Source organism: Haemaphysalis longicornis, unplaced genomic scaffold (genome assembly GCF_048455015.1).
Source record: "Haemaphysalis longicornis isolate Haplotype H1 unplaced genomic scaffold, Haemaphysalis longicornis Haplotype H1 scaffold_6, whole genome shotgun sequence".
Taxonomy (NCBI): domain Eukaryota; kingdom Metazoa; phylum Arthropoda; class Arachnida; order Ixodida; family Ixodidae; genus Haemaphysalis; species Haemaphysalis longicornis.
This window is the reverse complement of record NW_027526407.1, coordinates 96,114,201-96,130,631: the sequence shown is the minus strand read 5'-3', so window position 1 is coordinate 96,130,631 and position 16,431 is coordinate 96,114,201. Positions and strand designations below refer to the sequence as shown.

The 16,431-nt window shown below is 43.7% G+C and overlaps 1 protein-coding gene across 1 annotated transcript; it reads left to right on the top strand.

The window, feature by feature from the left end:
* The first annotated feature begins 2,810 nt into the window (after positions 1–2,810).
* On the top strand, positions 2,811–15,804 carry LOC144141063 (retinol dehydrogenase 7-like). The gene is made up of 5 exons (XM_077672572.1): positions 2,811–3,272; positions 5,139–5,345; positions 5,840–6,022; positions 8,731–8,863; positions 12,282–15,804. Exons 1-5 carry the CDS (start codon positions 3,068–3,070, stop codon positions 12,643–12,645), a joined length of 1,092 nt encoding a protein of 363 aa, XP_077528698.1. The 5' UTR covers positions 2,811–3,067; the 3' UTR covers positions 12,646–15,804.
* Positions 15,805–16,431: the final 627 nt, after the last annotated feature.

Here is a 16,431-nt window from a genome sequence, read left to right as displayed (position 1 = left end):
AAACATGATATCTTTGGATTTACTATTGATTTCCTATCGAACCTAGCTCTCCCGAATAAAACCATTGCTCTGGTGCTTTTCCTACAGCCAATGAATGAGATGAGTGAATGCGCGTTTACTCGTTATCTCGTTTTCTGTGTATGTATATATATGGCTTGCCAACCTCAAGGACCCCTCCGGTAGACTTGCTCAATGGAGCCTACAGATGCATGAGTGCGACGTAACGGCTGTGTATAAATCTAGAAAGAAGAACAAGGATGCCGATTGTTTGTCGCGGGCGCCAATTCTGAACGACACACAGGAAACGGAAGAGGATTTCCCTTTCCTAGGGATCGCCCGTATTGCGGACATGACCCTTTACCAGCTGCAGGACACAGACCTACGGCCACTGATTGAGGTCCTTCGCTTCAAAAACACTACGCCACCGCGCTTGTTTCTTCAAGGTTCGGCTTGGTATTCCCGGCGGAACATCCTGCTCTACAACAGAAGCTACTGCAGCAAAGAGAAATTTCTTCTGGTCGCGCCATCTGCTCTGAGAAGCGAAATTTGACGAGCCTGTCATGACGAGCCTTCCGCCTGGCATCTAGGGGTTAGTCACCCCTTCGCTCGGATTCGTGAAAGGTATTACTGGCCCAACCTTCTTCGATCAGTACGACACTACGTGAGGACTTGCCGGGATTGCAAGCGCTGCAAGAAACCTCCCGTCAGGCCACCGGGATTCTTTCATCCAGTAAATCCTCCCGACGCGCCATTCCGGCAGGCGGGATGGATCTCCTTGGGCCTTTTCCAACATCAGCGTCAGGGAAGAAGAAGTGGATCATTGTAGCCGCGGATTACTTGACGCGTTATGCCGAGACCAGAGCCCTTCCCAACGGCACCGCTTCTGAAGTCGCCAAAGAGGCACCGCTTTTACCGCCACCTTCCTACAGAACGTCTTCAAACTAACTCATAGCACTCATCGCGAATGCACTGCCTACCACCCTCAAACCAACGGCCTCACCGAACACCTTAATAGAACACTAACTGACATGCTATTCATGTACGTCGATCTGGAGCACAAAAATTGGAACGAAATTCTTTCCTTCGTAACGTTTGCCTACAACACTGACAAGCAAGAAACAACTCGACGCGCACCGTTTGAACTTGTTTACGAACGCTCTGTAACAACAACCTTACATCTAATGCTGCCTGTCGATGAAAACGCCGTGACCAGCATCGACGCCGAGGCTTTTACCCAATGGGCGGAGGAAGCACGCCAGCTCGCACTCGTCCGCATTCGACATCAACAAGAAATCGACGCCAAGAAATACAAGGGACGCCGTAATGTCGAGTATAGACCGTCGACCTTGTGGGGGTGTGGACGCCGATCCGCCGCCGAGGACGTTCGGAGAAGCTGCTTTGGCGATACTCTGGGCCTTATCGTGTTCTCCGCCGCCTGCAAGCCGTGTTAACTACGAGGTCGTACCCGAGGACACAACAGCACGTTCTTCAGGACGGAGGTTGGACCCAGACGTTGTGCATGTGGTACAGCAATAAACCGTACTACACCCGGCCTTGCGAACCCGAAGCATGATGCTAGGCGAGCTCACGTGCCCTGACGCTCGCCGATCACTCAACATCTACGTGCCTGTTTTTAGTTTTGCTTTCGTGGCATCGGGCCGATGCCAACTAGGATGGGGAGCAATGCTGCGACTTTATTATTGCGAGTGAAATCCCCGACCGGGTAATCGGGCTGTTTCTTGTTATGGGTATGTGCTGACTGGTGAACAGATGAGAAAGAAGTCCAAGCTTGTTCTAAGTGTGGCACCGCCAGTGATTGCCGGCACAAGTTTGGCCTGTTAATAAACGCTTTTACTGTCCTTCCTGGAGTTGATCGTAACAATATCTATATGTATAGGTCTATGTCTCTCTCGTGCTTTTATTGATGAACCTCCAGACCCTGAGGAGTATGATTGGAGGTAGGAATTTTGCAATGCATGCGTGGAGGGGATTTTTCTGGAACCATGCGTAGATACGTACCGATGAGAGCACAGGGAACTGGCTAAAAATCTTGCATAAATCTTGAAATTTCTCTGGTATATGAAGCTACAAAACTGTCAAGGCCAGAGGCAAAAACATTCGGTCTATCTCACATGCACGCAGTGTTCATTTAGCTGTACACTCATTCACGCGCTCTTTATCACCGTTGTTTAACAAGTCCGTGAGAAACACAAAATGGCGGCAAAAATATTGAATAAACAGCTGAGATTGACAGGCCGATAATTCTATCCAAATTGCCAGGTAAACCGATATAACCTGGCCTGTACCAAAGGTTAAAAGGAAATGCCCTATTGAAAGCTGTCAACCATCTTTTATACTGACATTTACAGTAGCATTTACTGGGAAGGCTTCAACACAGTTGTTTGTTAGTACACTTTCAAGAAAAAGGGCCAGATTAAACAAATACTAATTGTTACTAAACCCAAACAGATAACTGTATAGTATGAAGCGATAGTTACCTTAACTTACGTTTTATTCGTGCGTTTGTAAGACGCTTGCTAGCATAAAAAGCACCCCATCAGGCGGCTGACATGCAAGAAAGCGGCTTCCAATGTCGTCAATATTTCGTGCCTAAGCAGCATTTTATAACGGCTTCGTAGCAGTGGCGAGTGCAGAGAGAACATTCGAAAAAGAAAAGACTCCAGCCAACGGCTTCTTCAACCCATATCAAGATAACACTATTGCCGAGATTCTGTAGCCGCCCTTCAGGTATCGGGGCTTATCTTCCAGCCTATCGTCTCTTTCCGTCGAGAGTGTTTTTAGGGCGCTGTTGTCGGCGAAAGCGGCGCACGCCCTTGACACTAGGAATTAAGAAAGGCCGAGACCGGTTTTCGCCCACGGGGTTGCTTAGTAGACTTTACTGATCGACCCGTTCAGGAGTTTCGCTTTTTTATCCTGTTTACTAACGCCGTGGAATTTCCTTCCCCCTCATCGGGGAAATGATAGACTCTGAGAAGGCAGTATTCGCGCCCTCTCTTTGCAAATAGAGGCCCCTCAGTGACGTTGCCAGGGGACGTAGAGTAGAGCCATGCGGACGTCTTGGACTTTGTTTGTTATATTTGCACTACTCTTTTGGGACCTGTGGGACCGCGTACCCCTACTGACGACAATTGGCAGCTTTGTCGGATCTGCGACTATCATCCTGTTTGCATCGCACTGGCTATCCAGATTTGTCTGGAAGAAAGCTTTTGTGAGACAACTTTCAAGTGAAGGAAAAGCGGTCGTGGTAATTGGTGAGTTTTTGAATCTATTTCAACACAGAAGTGCTTTGTTTTATTATGCTGAGTGTATCTTGTACGTGTTCTTCGGGGAATTTTGATGCGCACTTTGTGGGCACCTCAAATTGAAAAGGCTGGCGTGTGCAATGACAATAATGGTTGGACAGGTGTCTCGATTGTTTTACGAAGATAGTCTCCTTAGTAGTGTGATTTGTCTTACATAAAGCTCGCTTATTTACCTGGGGTAAAATGTTTTTCGCGTTTGAGAGTACATGTTGGGTAGGGTAAAATATTTACATTGATTTATTTGATTAACGCGCATTATAAAATTTTTTATTGATTTTGAGAGCCCTTCACCCTTTCCGGCTTATTTCCGTTTGTGTATTGCTCAACTATTGTGTATTCATGTCGTAAGGCTTCATGACCAGTTCTGGCAAAAGAAACTTGCTGCACAATGACTGCAGGACGAATTTAGGGCCAGTCTGATCAATTCGAAGGCCGCGCCAGTAAGAGTAAAATTGTGTGCCTAACTCCTGAGGGTGTTTTTCGGAGATACGAAGACAAAAAATCCTTGGCGATGTATTCATGGCCGTCCAGGTGAGTGCTTGGGGCTACTTTTCATTAGCAATATAAACATGGTGAGAAAATAAGTAAACATAAACACAACCAGGGTGGCTGCTCAATACACACAAAGCTTTTATGTGGCATGCTTCTCAAGTAGCACACGTAATATCATTAAAGAAATATTGCATTATCACCGCCTCATACCATTGAATTTGTAGGTAATAAGAACGCACGGTTTAACTAGGGCTTTTAAGGTCATGTGATTTATGGATGAATTTTTTAGATGAATGATTTCCGCATTTATAACAGTTGAGAAGAGTGCACCAGCGCTCGACATGAGCAGGCACTCGTATTGGTTCCTGCATTGCAAAAGTGATATGTTAAACTAAGCATCTTCTTTCAGCAAGACACGATACAAAAAGTAAACGAACAAGCTGGACTGCTCTAAACCGCTGTAACGACGGCATAGTGAAATTTCGTATATTTTTAACAAGTGCTTTACTCGCTCGCAACCTACATCTGGAGTAGGATGACAAAGACGATTGAGAGTGTTTAAGTACTTTGCTTGATTTGTTGCGTAAAGGCGCTGTAAAAATAATGAACTCGTTTAAGGCAATTACTTTTGAGCAGGCGTGGCCATAATAAAATCCTAGTAAATCGCTAACTCACTATTTTGGTTGAGAACACATTTTGACAGTACGCGAGACTTAGAAAAATCTGTCATAAGGTGCTTGATTAGTACAGCTTTTTCTGTTTATCGGAGCATCGCGACACCACAAATGTTAAAACCATTTTAGCTTAGGGGCTAGTTTCAGTTTTTTTTAAAGCAAAGCCCTATTGTAGCGATTGTGTCAGTAAAGTTTTTTTGCTGTTTACTCGGGTTTGCTGTTTACTCTGGTTTAAAACCTCTATGTTTGCAATTACCATGCTCTCTTTTGTAGGCAGCACGTAAGCGGTACAGGGATGTCAATTAACATCCTGTTCATCCCCCAGATACAAGCACACGCCCGCCGGCATAGTATCATGGTCTGTCTGTGCTAACTATGAGCGAAGTCAAAGGTTGGCAAAAATACGATTACACAATACACTGTAAATGAATGTAAATTGGCAGAGAACATGTTTTCGGGCATTCGAATTCTGTTTATTCCCCCTAGTTTACCATATTTTTCATGCTCATTCCAAAAAAACAAAAGCATTAGTTTCATGCTTCGTTATTTTTTCTCGTTTTAATTTACCACCTATACTTTGAAGAGCCATTGCACTGTTTTTGCATTACCTATTATCAAATGTCTTGCGGTATTTCTTCAATCTTTTTAGGATGTGACACGGGCTTCGGCCATGCCCTCGCCAGTCGTTTACATCGAGATGGCTTCTTGGTATTCGCCGGCTGTCTCGACTCCCAGAGCTCAGGGGCAAAGGAGCTGCAGAAGCTGTCCAATGTCAGGGTGCTGCAATTGGACATCACCAAAGAAGAGCAAGTTGATGAAGCGTTCCAGACGGTTCAGCAACAACTGGGCTCCAGAGGCATGTGTCAAGTTTGAATGTGTTAATTGTATAGTTGTTCTATACTCTTTTTTAGGTATATGTGATCAGTTCAACGTAAGCTAGACATAGCTACTTTGACAATCTTTGAAGAAACTCGGTGCCATGACGCTGTCGCCGTACTCTGAGGTGGCAATTGTGTACAGTCGGCGAAAATCTTTTCTATAACACTCGTGAGGCCTGCTCCCGACTGAACGGGGGACATCTGCTGCGAGCTTCTGGTTTGAGGTCGGTAGCGTGTGCGCAGGCACTGCCAGTCAAGCCATTACCGTCCTTATTTATTTCTCTTTTCGCCTTGGCTTCGGCACGTACCCTTAAGACGGGCTACTCAAATACCTTAAAAGTACTAACAGAACAGATTTTTGAGTGTACTTTCTACTAAACTTTGTTCTCCGGATGGTTTATGGCAATAGTAGGTTCTGTGGCTGATCAACTTGGGTTCTTCGTTTAGTGACACTTTGCATTGTACTACGCAGTTCTCTGGTCTGTCGTCGCCAATGCTGGCATTCGAAACAATGGCCTGGTGGAGTGGCTCACGATGGACAGCATCATGAAGGTGTTCGACGTGAACGTTTTTGGGACACTACGCGTAACCAAAAAGTTCCTGCCGTTGCTCAAAGTTTCCAAAGGAAGAATGGTCATCGTGACCAGCCCGTTTGGTATGCCGAACTTCATCTGTATAGCAATTATCTGTTGTGCGGGTTATGTTAAATTGGATTTTGCTGTGGAGTTCAAACACACGACAATGGCTTTTTTAACGATTCGATCGTTCAATCACATCTTTTTTGTGCGTTTTAGAGATAGGTGTTGATGACTTAACGATACATATCGCAAAAATGCCGTGCATATTATGTAGTTTATTGCGGAAAATAAATTATAATAATTCTGAAGGTTTTCTGTTTCGAGAATTCATATTTTAACACCAGTTTTGTGCAGCGGTTTATGTTTTTTAGGTGTTTCTGGGTTGCTTAAGAACTGCCGAGTTAATGCAGTTCTGTTGCCACTCTGACCGTGGAATCATGAGGGTAATATTACCTCATTTGATTTCCCTTCAAGCTGTTTGTAAAATTTTCTTTGGGATCGTGTGCATTTTCGGGGGTTTTGCGATTGGTAACAATGAAAGAGTGTAGTAAAGTTGTTCGCTGGCGAGTTTAAAAGCAGCACCAAATTGGGAGTAAGTGTATTATAAATACATTAGAACATGGAGTTGAAATTAAGCCATTGAGCTATATACGAAAACTGTTAACTTTCTGGAGAAGCGTTGTAGTTGACAGAAATTTTTCACGCCAGGTATTCAAAGCTCGGAGAACCGCCAGTACTATGCATAAGAAAAAGACACAAAGAGAGACAGAAATTCAGACAGCAAAAAATTTATTCTACACGATAAGATACCCCCCCCCCCCCCACCAAATCTGCTTTTGGCAGCCAAATCTGACAACTACCACTCGTCGGAGTAAACAAACTACGTGAAAAAGACGACAGTGAAGTAGCGACATCGCTAAGGTCTGTTGAGTTTTCGCCTTCGTGCTATTATCGTTAAAAAGAACACACACATAAAACAGAAAATTAATATCCAAACGAAAACTGAAGGTCAAACAAAGAAGTCGCCAAGATCTGTCTAGTCCAGCGTCCCAACGCGATAAGCTAAAAATGAAAAAAAAACACCCATAAAGTCTTTGGAGTTTCCACGTAGTGCATATTTCTCAAGCAGCTTCCGTGCTTCCCGAGCATAACGTTTTCTAGTGGTATGCCGGATCTCCCCTCACCTTATCAAACCCCGGCAAAGAGATCACCTGAACTCAGCCGAAAGACCCTCCGAGATCTCGTCTCTTGCTTCTGTAACTCGGTTATATCGTAGTTGTTTTGTTTCTAACTATTTTCACAAGCAGGTCATGAGCGAGAAAATACGGGATGCCTCAGACGAGTCATGCCACCTTTACTGACAGGCCACTTGCACTTCAGCATAAAAATTATCGGCGAGACATGTCATTTGGAGAATATCACTTATATGATGAACTATACCCGATTAGGTACGAAGGGCGGTAGAAGACTAATATCAGGCCAAATAAACAACTCGAAAAGACTGACACATCTTAAACGACACACCTTAATAAAATATTATCGTCTGCGTAGAATGCTTTTGTGAAAGGTCGTTTTTTCTGCAGTGGTGAACCCAAGCCGCACTTTAGGGGCTTTTAGTCCAATGGAACGTAAACATTTCAGGCGGACAAAAAGTTTAGGTGTTGTCTGAGTAATAGATGTTAAAATCTTCAGTTTCAGTATTTCTACCCGCGTTACTGTACAACAGTACGAGGTGCTATAGCCCGAGGGGAAGATAATTTTTTCAAGGGACGGGTAAGCACGTTTCTCAGAAATCGAGATAATGCACTGAATGGAAATAAAGTAGCCGAAACATGCTTTATGAACTCAACATCGTTTTAGGGAACAACTTACCTGGTGAAATTTCAACGTTCCTAATCCGTGGACCTGTATTACTGAAAAATTCGCAATAGCGCCAACCACCTTTTTCAAGATAAGATTAGTAACCTGCAGAAGAGGAAATCAACTTATCTTCACTTTTTATGTAATTTTAACACATTTTTTACTGATACTTAAGCTTACAAATCACCTGCCACACGAATCTGAATGCAACCCTGAATGATAACATGAAACGCAGATATATCAAATAGAGGTAACACAACGTTCGAAGTTAGAGGACACATGGTATATTAATAAGCAGTTTTAGGGATGTTCTGTTTGGCGGTGTTTAGCGTCCATTTACACTAAAACGTAAACAGTTAACTAAGCTCAGATTTTTTAATGATAGCCTTCCGGTGTCCGTGGTAAATGACTAGAGGATGGTTTAATATAAAAGAGTTTGTCATGATACTCAAATTTTCGCGTGATGGACCGCGTTCACGCTAGCCCATCTCACATGAGTCCAGTTACCCAGGAACTCAACAGTTAAAGAGAGCTGAGCAATAGAGCAGTTATAAAGGTATCTAGGCTTGATGTCGCCATGTTAAAGTTTTGGAGTGGCAGTCATAAATGAAATCGCAGGGGATCCATTTTCTGGTGGCGCGTGCCTGGAAGTCTGCGAATTTTCTAGTGTCCCACCATGTCATGTGGACAGTTGCACCGCTTCCCGTCATGCTTCGAGGGCACATGCTGCGCACGTTTGTGTGAAAGGGAGCAGAAATGCGGGCATGATTCCGCAATCAGTGCATCTCCAGCCGACGCACATTCTTTACTTGCAAGACTAAGCAAATGCTGCAATGTGTAGCGTCCATTTTATTGACAAGTGTGGTTCAATCCTGAAAATGTTCCATGAAACACCGGTAGAAATTGCAGTTTTACTCACTTACAGGACACATCTCCGTGCCTATGGCAGTTCCGTACTGCATGACAAAGCATGCCCTGGTGTGCCTGGTTGACGGACTTCGAAGAGAGTGCCAAGGCAAAGGCGTGGAGTTCGTTTCCATCGAACCTATTGCGTACAGGTGAGTGCGCAGCACCACTTCCAATTTTGTGTGAATGCGTTATCGCACAGACATGCACACAGACATACGTCAATACAGATGTTATTCAACACAAGAACACGGAGAGCGTCACGTACTAACAAGCGGGAATAAACACACAGACGCAAGTACTCACACACGGAGCCCGAAAACCACCGTACATTAGAACAATTTTGCCTAAATGCTTCGACTCGGATTTGTACACCTTTACATTTATACGACTCGCAACGGGGGCGTAAGTTGGGTTTAAAGTGTGTTACCACAGCATAAGTGATACTTATACAGGCTGTTACATCGATAAATGCAACACTTTAATTTTTTTTCCTGAGGGAACCGCTGCTTCGTTTGCCGTCAAACTGCACACGAAGGTCGAAATTTATGGTCTTTTTATCTGACCCGAGAACAACGACGCTACTTACGTGTTTTTTCTGAAAATAAATAAATACAATTTTTGCCTATAGGAAAATGGCGCCCCATTAGGACGTTCAAGCTCATCTTGAAGCGACGGGGCCACCTGGGATATGCGAAACGAAACGCCCGATCCCAATTCATGGTAAGAAGAAGCCAAATGAGGTAGAAGACGATCAGAAAACCTCTTTTTTATAGTTTATGATGGCTACAGATAGTTACATAAGCGCTCATACGACTCATAGTAACGCACAGCCGCGGTTCATCGTCGTCTGCTTTCAGATCGTCTGTAGTCTGCGGTGCCAGGCTTCCCTTCTTTCCGAAATAAGGCTCAGTATTCGGTGTTTACGTTTGTTGCTTAGTTCTCGCTTTACTTTTTTTATTCTGTGCGTGCGTGTCAGCGCTTGTGAAATGGCGTCCCGAGGTCGTTAACGTAAGACCTAAAGGAAGGCTGCACACCTACTATGAATGATCTTATGACGCCGTGTCACGAGTGCAGACACACACGCGTAGAATAATAAGTAAAACGAGAACAAAGCAACAAACGTGAACCTATAATTGTGAACCTTGTTTAGGAAACAGGGTAACCTGGCTCTGGAGACGACGGACGAAATTAAAGCAGATGACTGTTATTGACAACGATGAACCGCGGCAATGCTTTATTATGATTCGCACAGCTATTATGCAACTTATTTGTGCCCATCATAATGTATCGACAAAAGAGGTTTTCTGGTCGTCCGCTGCCTTATTTGGCTCCTTCCTACCGAGAATCCCCATCGCAAGTTTTGTTTTGCTCATCCTAAGGGGAGCGGCCGTTCCAAAATAAACTAGCACGTCTAGATTGGCCGCCATTTTCTCTTAGGCGAAAATTGTTGTTGTTTATTTCCAGTATAGCAAGTAAGTACTGTCGTTGTTTCCGGCGTCAAACAAACTATACCACGAAATGCGACCTTCGTGTAAAGTTTGAGCGGGAACCGAACAGCGGTTGGGTCAGGAAACGTTTTTAAAGTGTTCCGTATACAGATGTAACACCGTACCTTCGTGTAACTTTTCAGGGAGAACGGAGCAGCGGTTCGCTCAGGAAAAGTGTTTAAAATGTCTCATTCGTAGATGTAACACCGTGTACTATTTTGTTACCTAGAATGTGTCTTTACGTGCAGCTTTATGGGAGACAATAAATTGAACGGAATAAATTTAGCACAACACAAGTGAGTTTTTGCACTGACTGTAAAAGTGGCAATGTCCTGTGTTATACTATTTTGACAGGACTCAAATAGATAACTCAAGCAACAAAATATGCTTTTAAAATATTCTTTTTTACACATGAATGTTCTCTAAAACATTTTTCTAAGAATTAAAAAAAGTAAGTCAGTTCTACCCAGTTTAAAATCTGCTAAAACAGCGTAATGTGCTCCTCTTGTGTCGGCTCGAACGGAGACATTGACTCGCCTTAGAACGGCAGCGCCCTCGCCGCGCAAAAAAAGAAACATCGTATCGCTCAAAGGATTCAACAGCTAAAAATGACTGCCGGGGAGGATTCCTCTCCTTACGCTCCGTAAGAGGGAGAGGGAGAAACCCGACCTTGCGAGACGGCTGTGCCTTCTGCGGGTGGTTCTGGGAAGCACCGGTGAGGCTGTTTCCATAGCCACCGATTGAGGCCACCGGTGGGTCTGAGAACCCGCTTCTGTCCCTGCGTTACGGACGAGCTACAGCTGACGGACGACAAGGCGCGGCTTAGACACCTCCGGTTTTAAAAATAAACTGTCGTTTTGTTGCATCGTTTGTACACCCGATTGTTTCAGCGCTTACAATACCACTTTTACAGCGAGCTATACGGTTTTTGTAGGTGATTTCAATGCTCCTGCACACCTCGATCATGATTGGCTCGTTCAGCACCTGGATGCTCCGTGTAGCGATCGCACGAGCGCTCAGCCACGCGGCCTTAATACGTAAAATTCGTTATGCTAGTGGTTTTATGCTCCTAAGTCATAGGTGCCTACCGGTAAAATTACCAATAAATTTTCCACTAATTTTTTTCCATGCACCGCCAGGGAACTATTACCGAGCACATTTATTTCTCCCACGTGTGGTTTTGTGCGGTCTTTTCACTTCAGTGTGTGAGTGAACACTCCGCTGTTGCCTTCCTATCCTGAAGCAGCATGCTTGTTTCTATCCGATATAATCATACAATGATATCATGCTTACTGGAGTCTAAGTTCGCAAATTGTACCAGTGCAATGGTGCCGAAAGCTGAATTTAGAGCTAATCAGCAGTGAATGGCTCAGCATGCTTGTTGTAGAGACTAAAATATTCTAATATTTCTTTATTTTTAAATGGAAAATAAAGCGTCTAATAAAGCTGCTGAAAAATCTTATTGAAGTTTTTTGCACAAAGCCAACCTGCCAAGCTTATTCTTTTGTCAAAGACTAAGAGGATGCACTGGCGGATTTGGCGCACGTATATTAAGTAACGATTTTGCCTGCTACGTGAAACTTGTGAACAAGAAGAATTCGTTTTATTCTTATTCGTTTTTAACTTGCTCTACTACGTTATGTCCACAATATTTTTCAGTTTCAGTTTATTTTTGCGTAATAAACATTGCAGAAGGTAATCAGGAAAAAAGCTGGGAACAGCTTAACAACATTTACCCGTGCTTCAGTCCAGATAGTAAAATTTTCAAACGCCTTTCTTGATAATTTCGCTTCCCACACCCCAATATATTTTGTTGAAAATTATTGTGGAGCGCTATAAACATCAGTCTCACTTTTTCAAAATTTATTTCCTAGTTTTCTGTTCGCATTTTTACTACACCTAGTACAGATGTTATTCAAGACCTTCACATTATGCTGGGAACAAAAAACACAGATTCCACATTTTTATCAATTATAATTTTAACTTTATTGTTCTTACAAATGCTGTTATATATTGAGAACTTTGCCACCTGTTCTAACAATATCACTTTTCACCCTTATTTTATCCTTCTACCATTCAGAACACCAATCACGTGTTACGACGGACTCTACGAGCAGGCGCAACAAGAATTGCAGCAGCAATCACCGGAGGTCATTGACGACTACAGCAGTCAGGAAATCAAGCGGTGGACACAAGCAACCCATGTAATCTACGACGTCGTAGCCCGAGACAATCTAGAAGAAGTAGTTGAACCGATTGTTCAAGCGATTAGAGAAACGTATCCAAAGACAACTTACTGTTCACCGTTCAGGCTGGGTGCCTTTTTGTTCTACGTGCCAAGAATAGTACCTACTGAGCTAACAGACGTCCTCATGCAGGCAAATCTCAAGCTGGTGCCTTTTCTGTCACGTTCACCTCGTAATGCTCAGAGAAAGACACAGTGAACGCGCAACTAACATGTAAAGGGTTTGCCAACACGAGTGAAGTAATTGTCGCAATAATTGCGGACGAACATAAATTACTGATCTTTCCGGCCTGGCTGTATGATTCGCGGTTTTCTTTCACAAAATTATGGTTCGAAATTTTCATTTCGTGCGTCTGACAACAAAAATGCCTGGGTGCTGAGCCAGAGCAATAGAGCCACTTATAGTCGCCTAACTGGGCAGCTGTTACCATTAGACAGCTTTTACACGTGAGCACTTTGAGTAAGGGCTAGAGTGTTCCTGAAAGAAAAAGAAGGCATCTACACCAACATACATACATACATACATACATACCTACATACATGCATGCATACATACATACATACATACATACATACATACATACATACATACATACATACATACATACATACATACATACATACATACATACATACATACATACATACATACAAGCAAAAATACACAGATACATAAAACGCCTTTGTTTAGCCCAATTACAAATAAAATCACCCAATCATCCTGCTTTTACAAAGTAACTAAACTAAAATACAACATCCGCACAAATCACAAAACAGACGAAAAAAGGATGAGAAAATATACAGAGTGTACCACACGGAAATACGGAACTTTGGTGGTAAACTGTGGACTCGATCAGCGCAGGACAGGACAGGAGCGGTTGGAGGTCAGTTGGAGGGGCGGTCCTGCAGTGCACCTTGGTAGGCTAATGATGATTAGGATGATGATGATTATGATGGTGAAGAGCATTAGAAAAACCACTACATTTTTTGTTTCTCTTTCAAAGCGGCTGCACAGAAAGAGTGCCCAGTTATGTCACATGCGATCTAGAAATAGCACGTGCTTTAAACGGCCATTGCAAACAGGATGAAAGATGTCTTGCCTGAGAAGGTAAAATTCTAACGCAGAATACCTAAGTGTATTTATGTGTATTTATTTTTTAATAGAGTGAGTTTTCGACGTAAGAGCAGATGTGTGACAAAATTGCATCTGCCGTTCAATCGATGTTTTTTAAAGGGACCTTGCAACACTGCCGATAAACGTTTTCACTATTTTCTTCACGCCTGACATAACTGCCAAAAGTAATTATCGTCAGCATTGCGCATCGCTGCTTAACTTGATCGCCGCGACAGATGAAGCTTTCTGCATGCTTTGCATTCATTGTTTTTTCTTTGTTTTAATGGGTTTAATGCTGCAGCTAAAACAAAGCTGACCAATTGCTGTGACATCACTCGACTGTCGCCGTTCAAGCATGCTAGCAAAGTCGAAATCCCAAGAGAAAGAAAAAAAGCTGTGGTTGATTCCTCTGTAACAGGAATAAGCTAAAAACGAGAGTGAAATGTGCAGCGAAATCTGCAGCTGAGCATGATTTGCGGGTCGGCAGATGTCTTGTGGGTGTGCTTGGCGAGCAACGTTCCGTGGTCGCGTCACATCGGCAAAGTTGTACTGGCATGATTTCTGTGACGGATATGACGTCAGTGTAATCTTGGGGTATCGCGGCATAAAACACTTTCGTGTTAAATTATAAAACACGAAAACGAACCTTAGTATAACGTACTCTTAGGACTAACGGTTGCTTCCCCGCAAAAAGACCCTGTGTGTGGGGGTGCATTCTTTAGAGGACCCTTGCTTCATTGTACTGGCGTCACTTCCGTGACGGATATGACGTCAGCGAAATTGTCGTGTATCCGGGAATAAAACACTTCCGTCTTAAAATATCTTCTGTATGTTTCTAATTTAGGTAATGGCTAGAGCAGTGGTTTTTGTCCGAGGCACTTTGGGGCTCCCTACTCTGTGTACCCTACGCTCTGAAAACATTTTAGATGTAGACAATCTGGCTGACTATTAAGATACGCCTTAACGCAAAGCTTGAGCTCAACGCGAACTGCAGAGACTTCTCGGTGACGGCGCATGGCTGCTGCTTCGGCGGCGCTGAGCGTCTGCTAGGGCCACTCTTCCTTCGTCGCAGGAAGTCATCGGCGGACTATTGTGCCTACTACTCTGGCATTAGCGACTTTGGTTAAGCGTTTGATGCATTGGCGTACGTGCAACGCTAAATTTTTGTGGCCGGCTACGTCCGCACTGCGAGGAGAGGTTTAGTAGAACGCTTCGACGATTTTGTGTCGCAATACGCTAACGCGTACTGCGCGACCTAGTGGATATAGTGTAATCCGAAGCGACTCGCCTAGTGGCCCATCTACCAGACGCGTGCCTGGAGCTTTTCTGACTACACAAACCAGTGCTGACAAACGCCGTGGTGATAATATTGATTGTAAAACATGCGTAACATACAAATTTTATTATATCTAAGAACGTGTCCTACTGGCAGCATCGAAGCTCCGTGACACCTGTTTGCGCGCTATGGCACACAACGGCTTGAACCAAAAGAGCCGGTTTGACACCTACATTTTATTGAACTTCGAGATAATCAAGAAATGTGTTTTGAACGAACACATCGTCACAGCATGGGCTTTGAAGATGAAGCGCGAAATTAATTCAGGCGATCCATTGGCCCCCGCTAGTCATATGGGCAGCACCCAGTTCTTGCAATTTACAGGGCCGAACAACGAGCCACTTCACTCATGCGCAAGCCGAGTAGGTTTTCATCGCGAACACTGTACATACCCATGCGCGGGGATGAATAGTCGATTGTAAAAAAAATATTTCCACCCATTGTAAGCCCACGATTAGAAACGCCCGTCTTGGGTGCCACGCAAATAAATCGTCTTCATCTTTTTGTTCGGCGACGAGCTCCATTTCTCGGTTTCCGCCGCGCCTTGGCCCAACAGGTGTTTCGGTTTGTTTTTCGGAGACTAAATTTATTCGCAGTTCTTTCGTGCCTTGTGCAAGCATGGATGCAAATCACAGGCAAGCGGGAGCGTTTATCTGGCGATTTATTAGGCGATGAGCCGAAGGTGCGGCGACGCGTAGTTCAAATTTTCCGTGGCTGAACCTACTTCCGTTCGAATTAATGGGATTTTTTATACACATGCTAATATTGAGGCTTAGACGCACCAAATTGTACAGGTCAACTTATCCCTAAACTTGAAATATTAAAGTTAGAACTAACCAGCCTTTATCTAGTAGTTCTTGAAATTTATATAAAGTGGTTGTTTAAAACTAAGATTATCACCGCTTTCCCAACTATTCGAAATAATACCTATTACGTTTAGGCGTACTGAATTCGGCTTTGTAAAAATTAGAAAAGATTACTCCAAGTATAGGATAGGAAAATCCATGCTAATATACAGAAGATCATTGTGAAGATACTGTATGTGTGTGATGGACAGTTTTGTTTGAGTGGATAAGTGTGTATGACAAGTTTTTGATAACACCAACACGATTTGATTACTGCGTGCGCAATAAATGTGGCACTTAAGCACAAGAGAGCGAGCAAAATCCTGTAACAAATTAGCTGTGGACCGAGCATGTTGTAAGGACTGCTTTTGAGAGCGAAGAGCGCTAGTTACCAAGAACACATCTGCCTAAACGTCTCTCCACTGTCTCTTTACTTCCCTCCCCTACTCCCTATCCTTCTCGTGTGGTTCTGGCTGTGCCAGTATTCGCTGGGCAGCACAGCTTCACAAACAACTGAGTTGTACAGTTAACTAGCGGGCCAATGCGTATGACTAGCTCAACTAGGTGTGCCAACTAGTGTTCCCATTGCAAAGCGGGTGACGCGCCAGCTAAAATTATATAGGTGGCGCCGCTTGACGCAAAATGAGGTTTTAGTGGCTGAGGTTGCATTACAGCATGTGTTTGTACAGG

What these genes read in the sequence shown, in the direction of transcription:
- LOC144141063 (XM_077672572.1), top strand. Translation starts at nt 3,068, where the DNA reads ATGCGGACGTCTTGGACTTTGTTTGTTATATTTGCACTACTCTTTTGG. An exon ending in GCAACAACTGGGCTCCAGAG is followed by an intron (nt 5,346 to 5,839) that starts GCATGTGTCAAG and finishes TGTACTACGCAG; the next exon opens with TTCTCTGGTCTGTCGTCGCC. An exon ending in CATCGTGACCAGCCCGTTTG is followed by an intron (nt 6,023 to 8,730) that starts GTATGCCGAACT and finishes ACTCACTTACAG; the next exon opens with GACACATCTCCGTGCCTATG.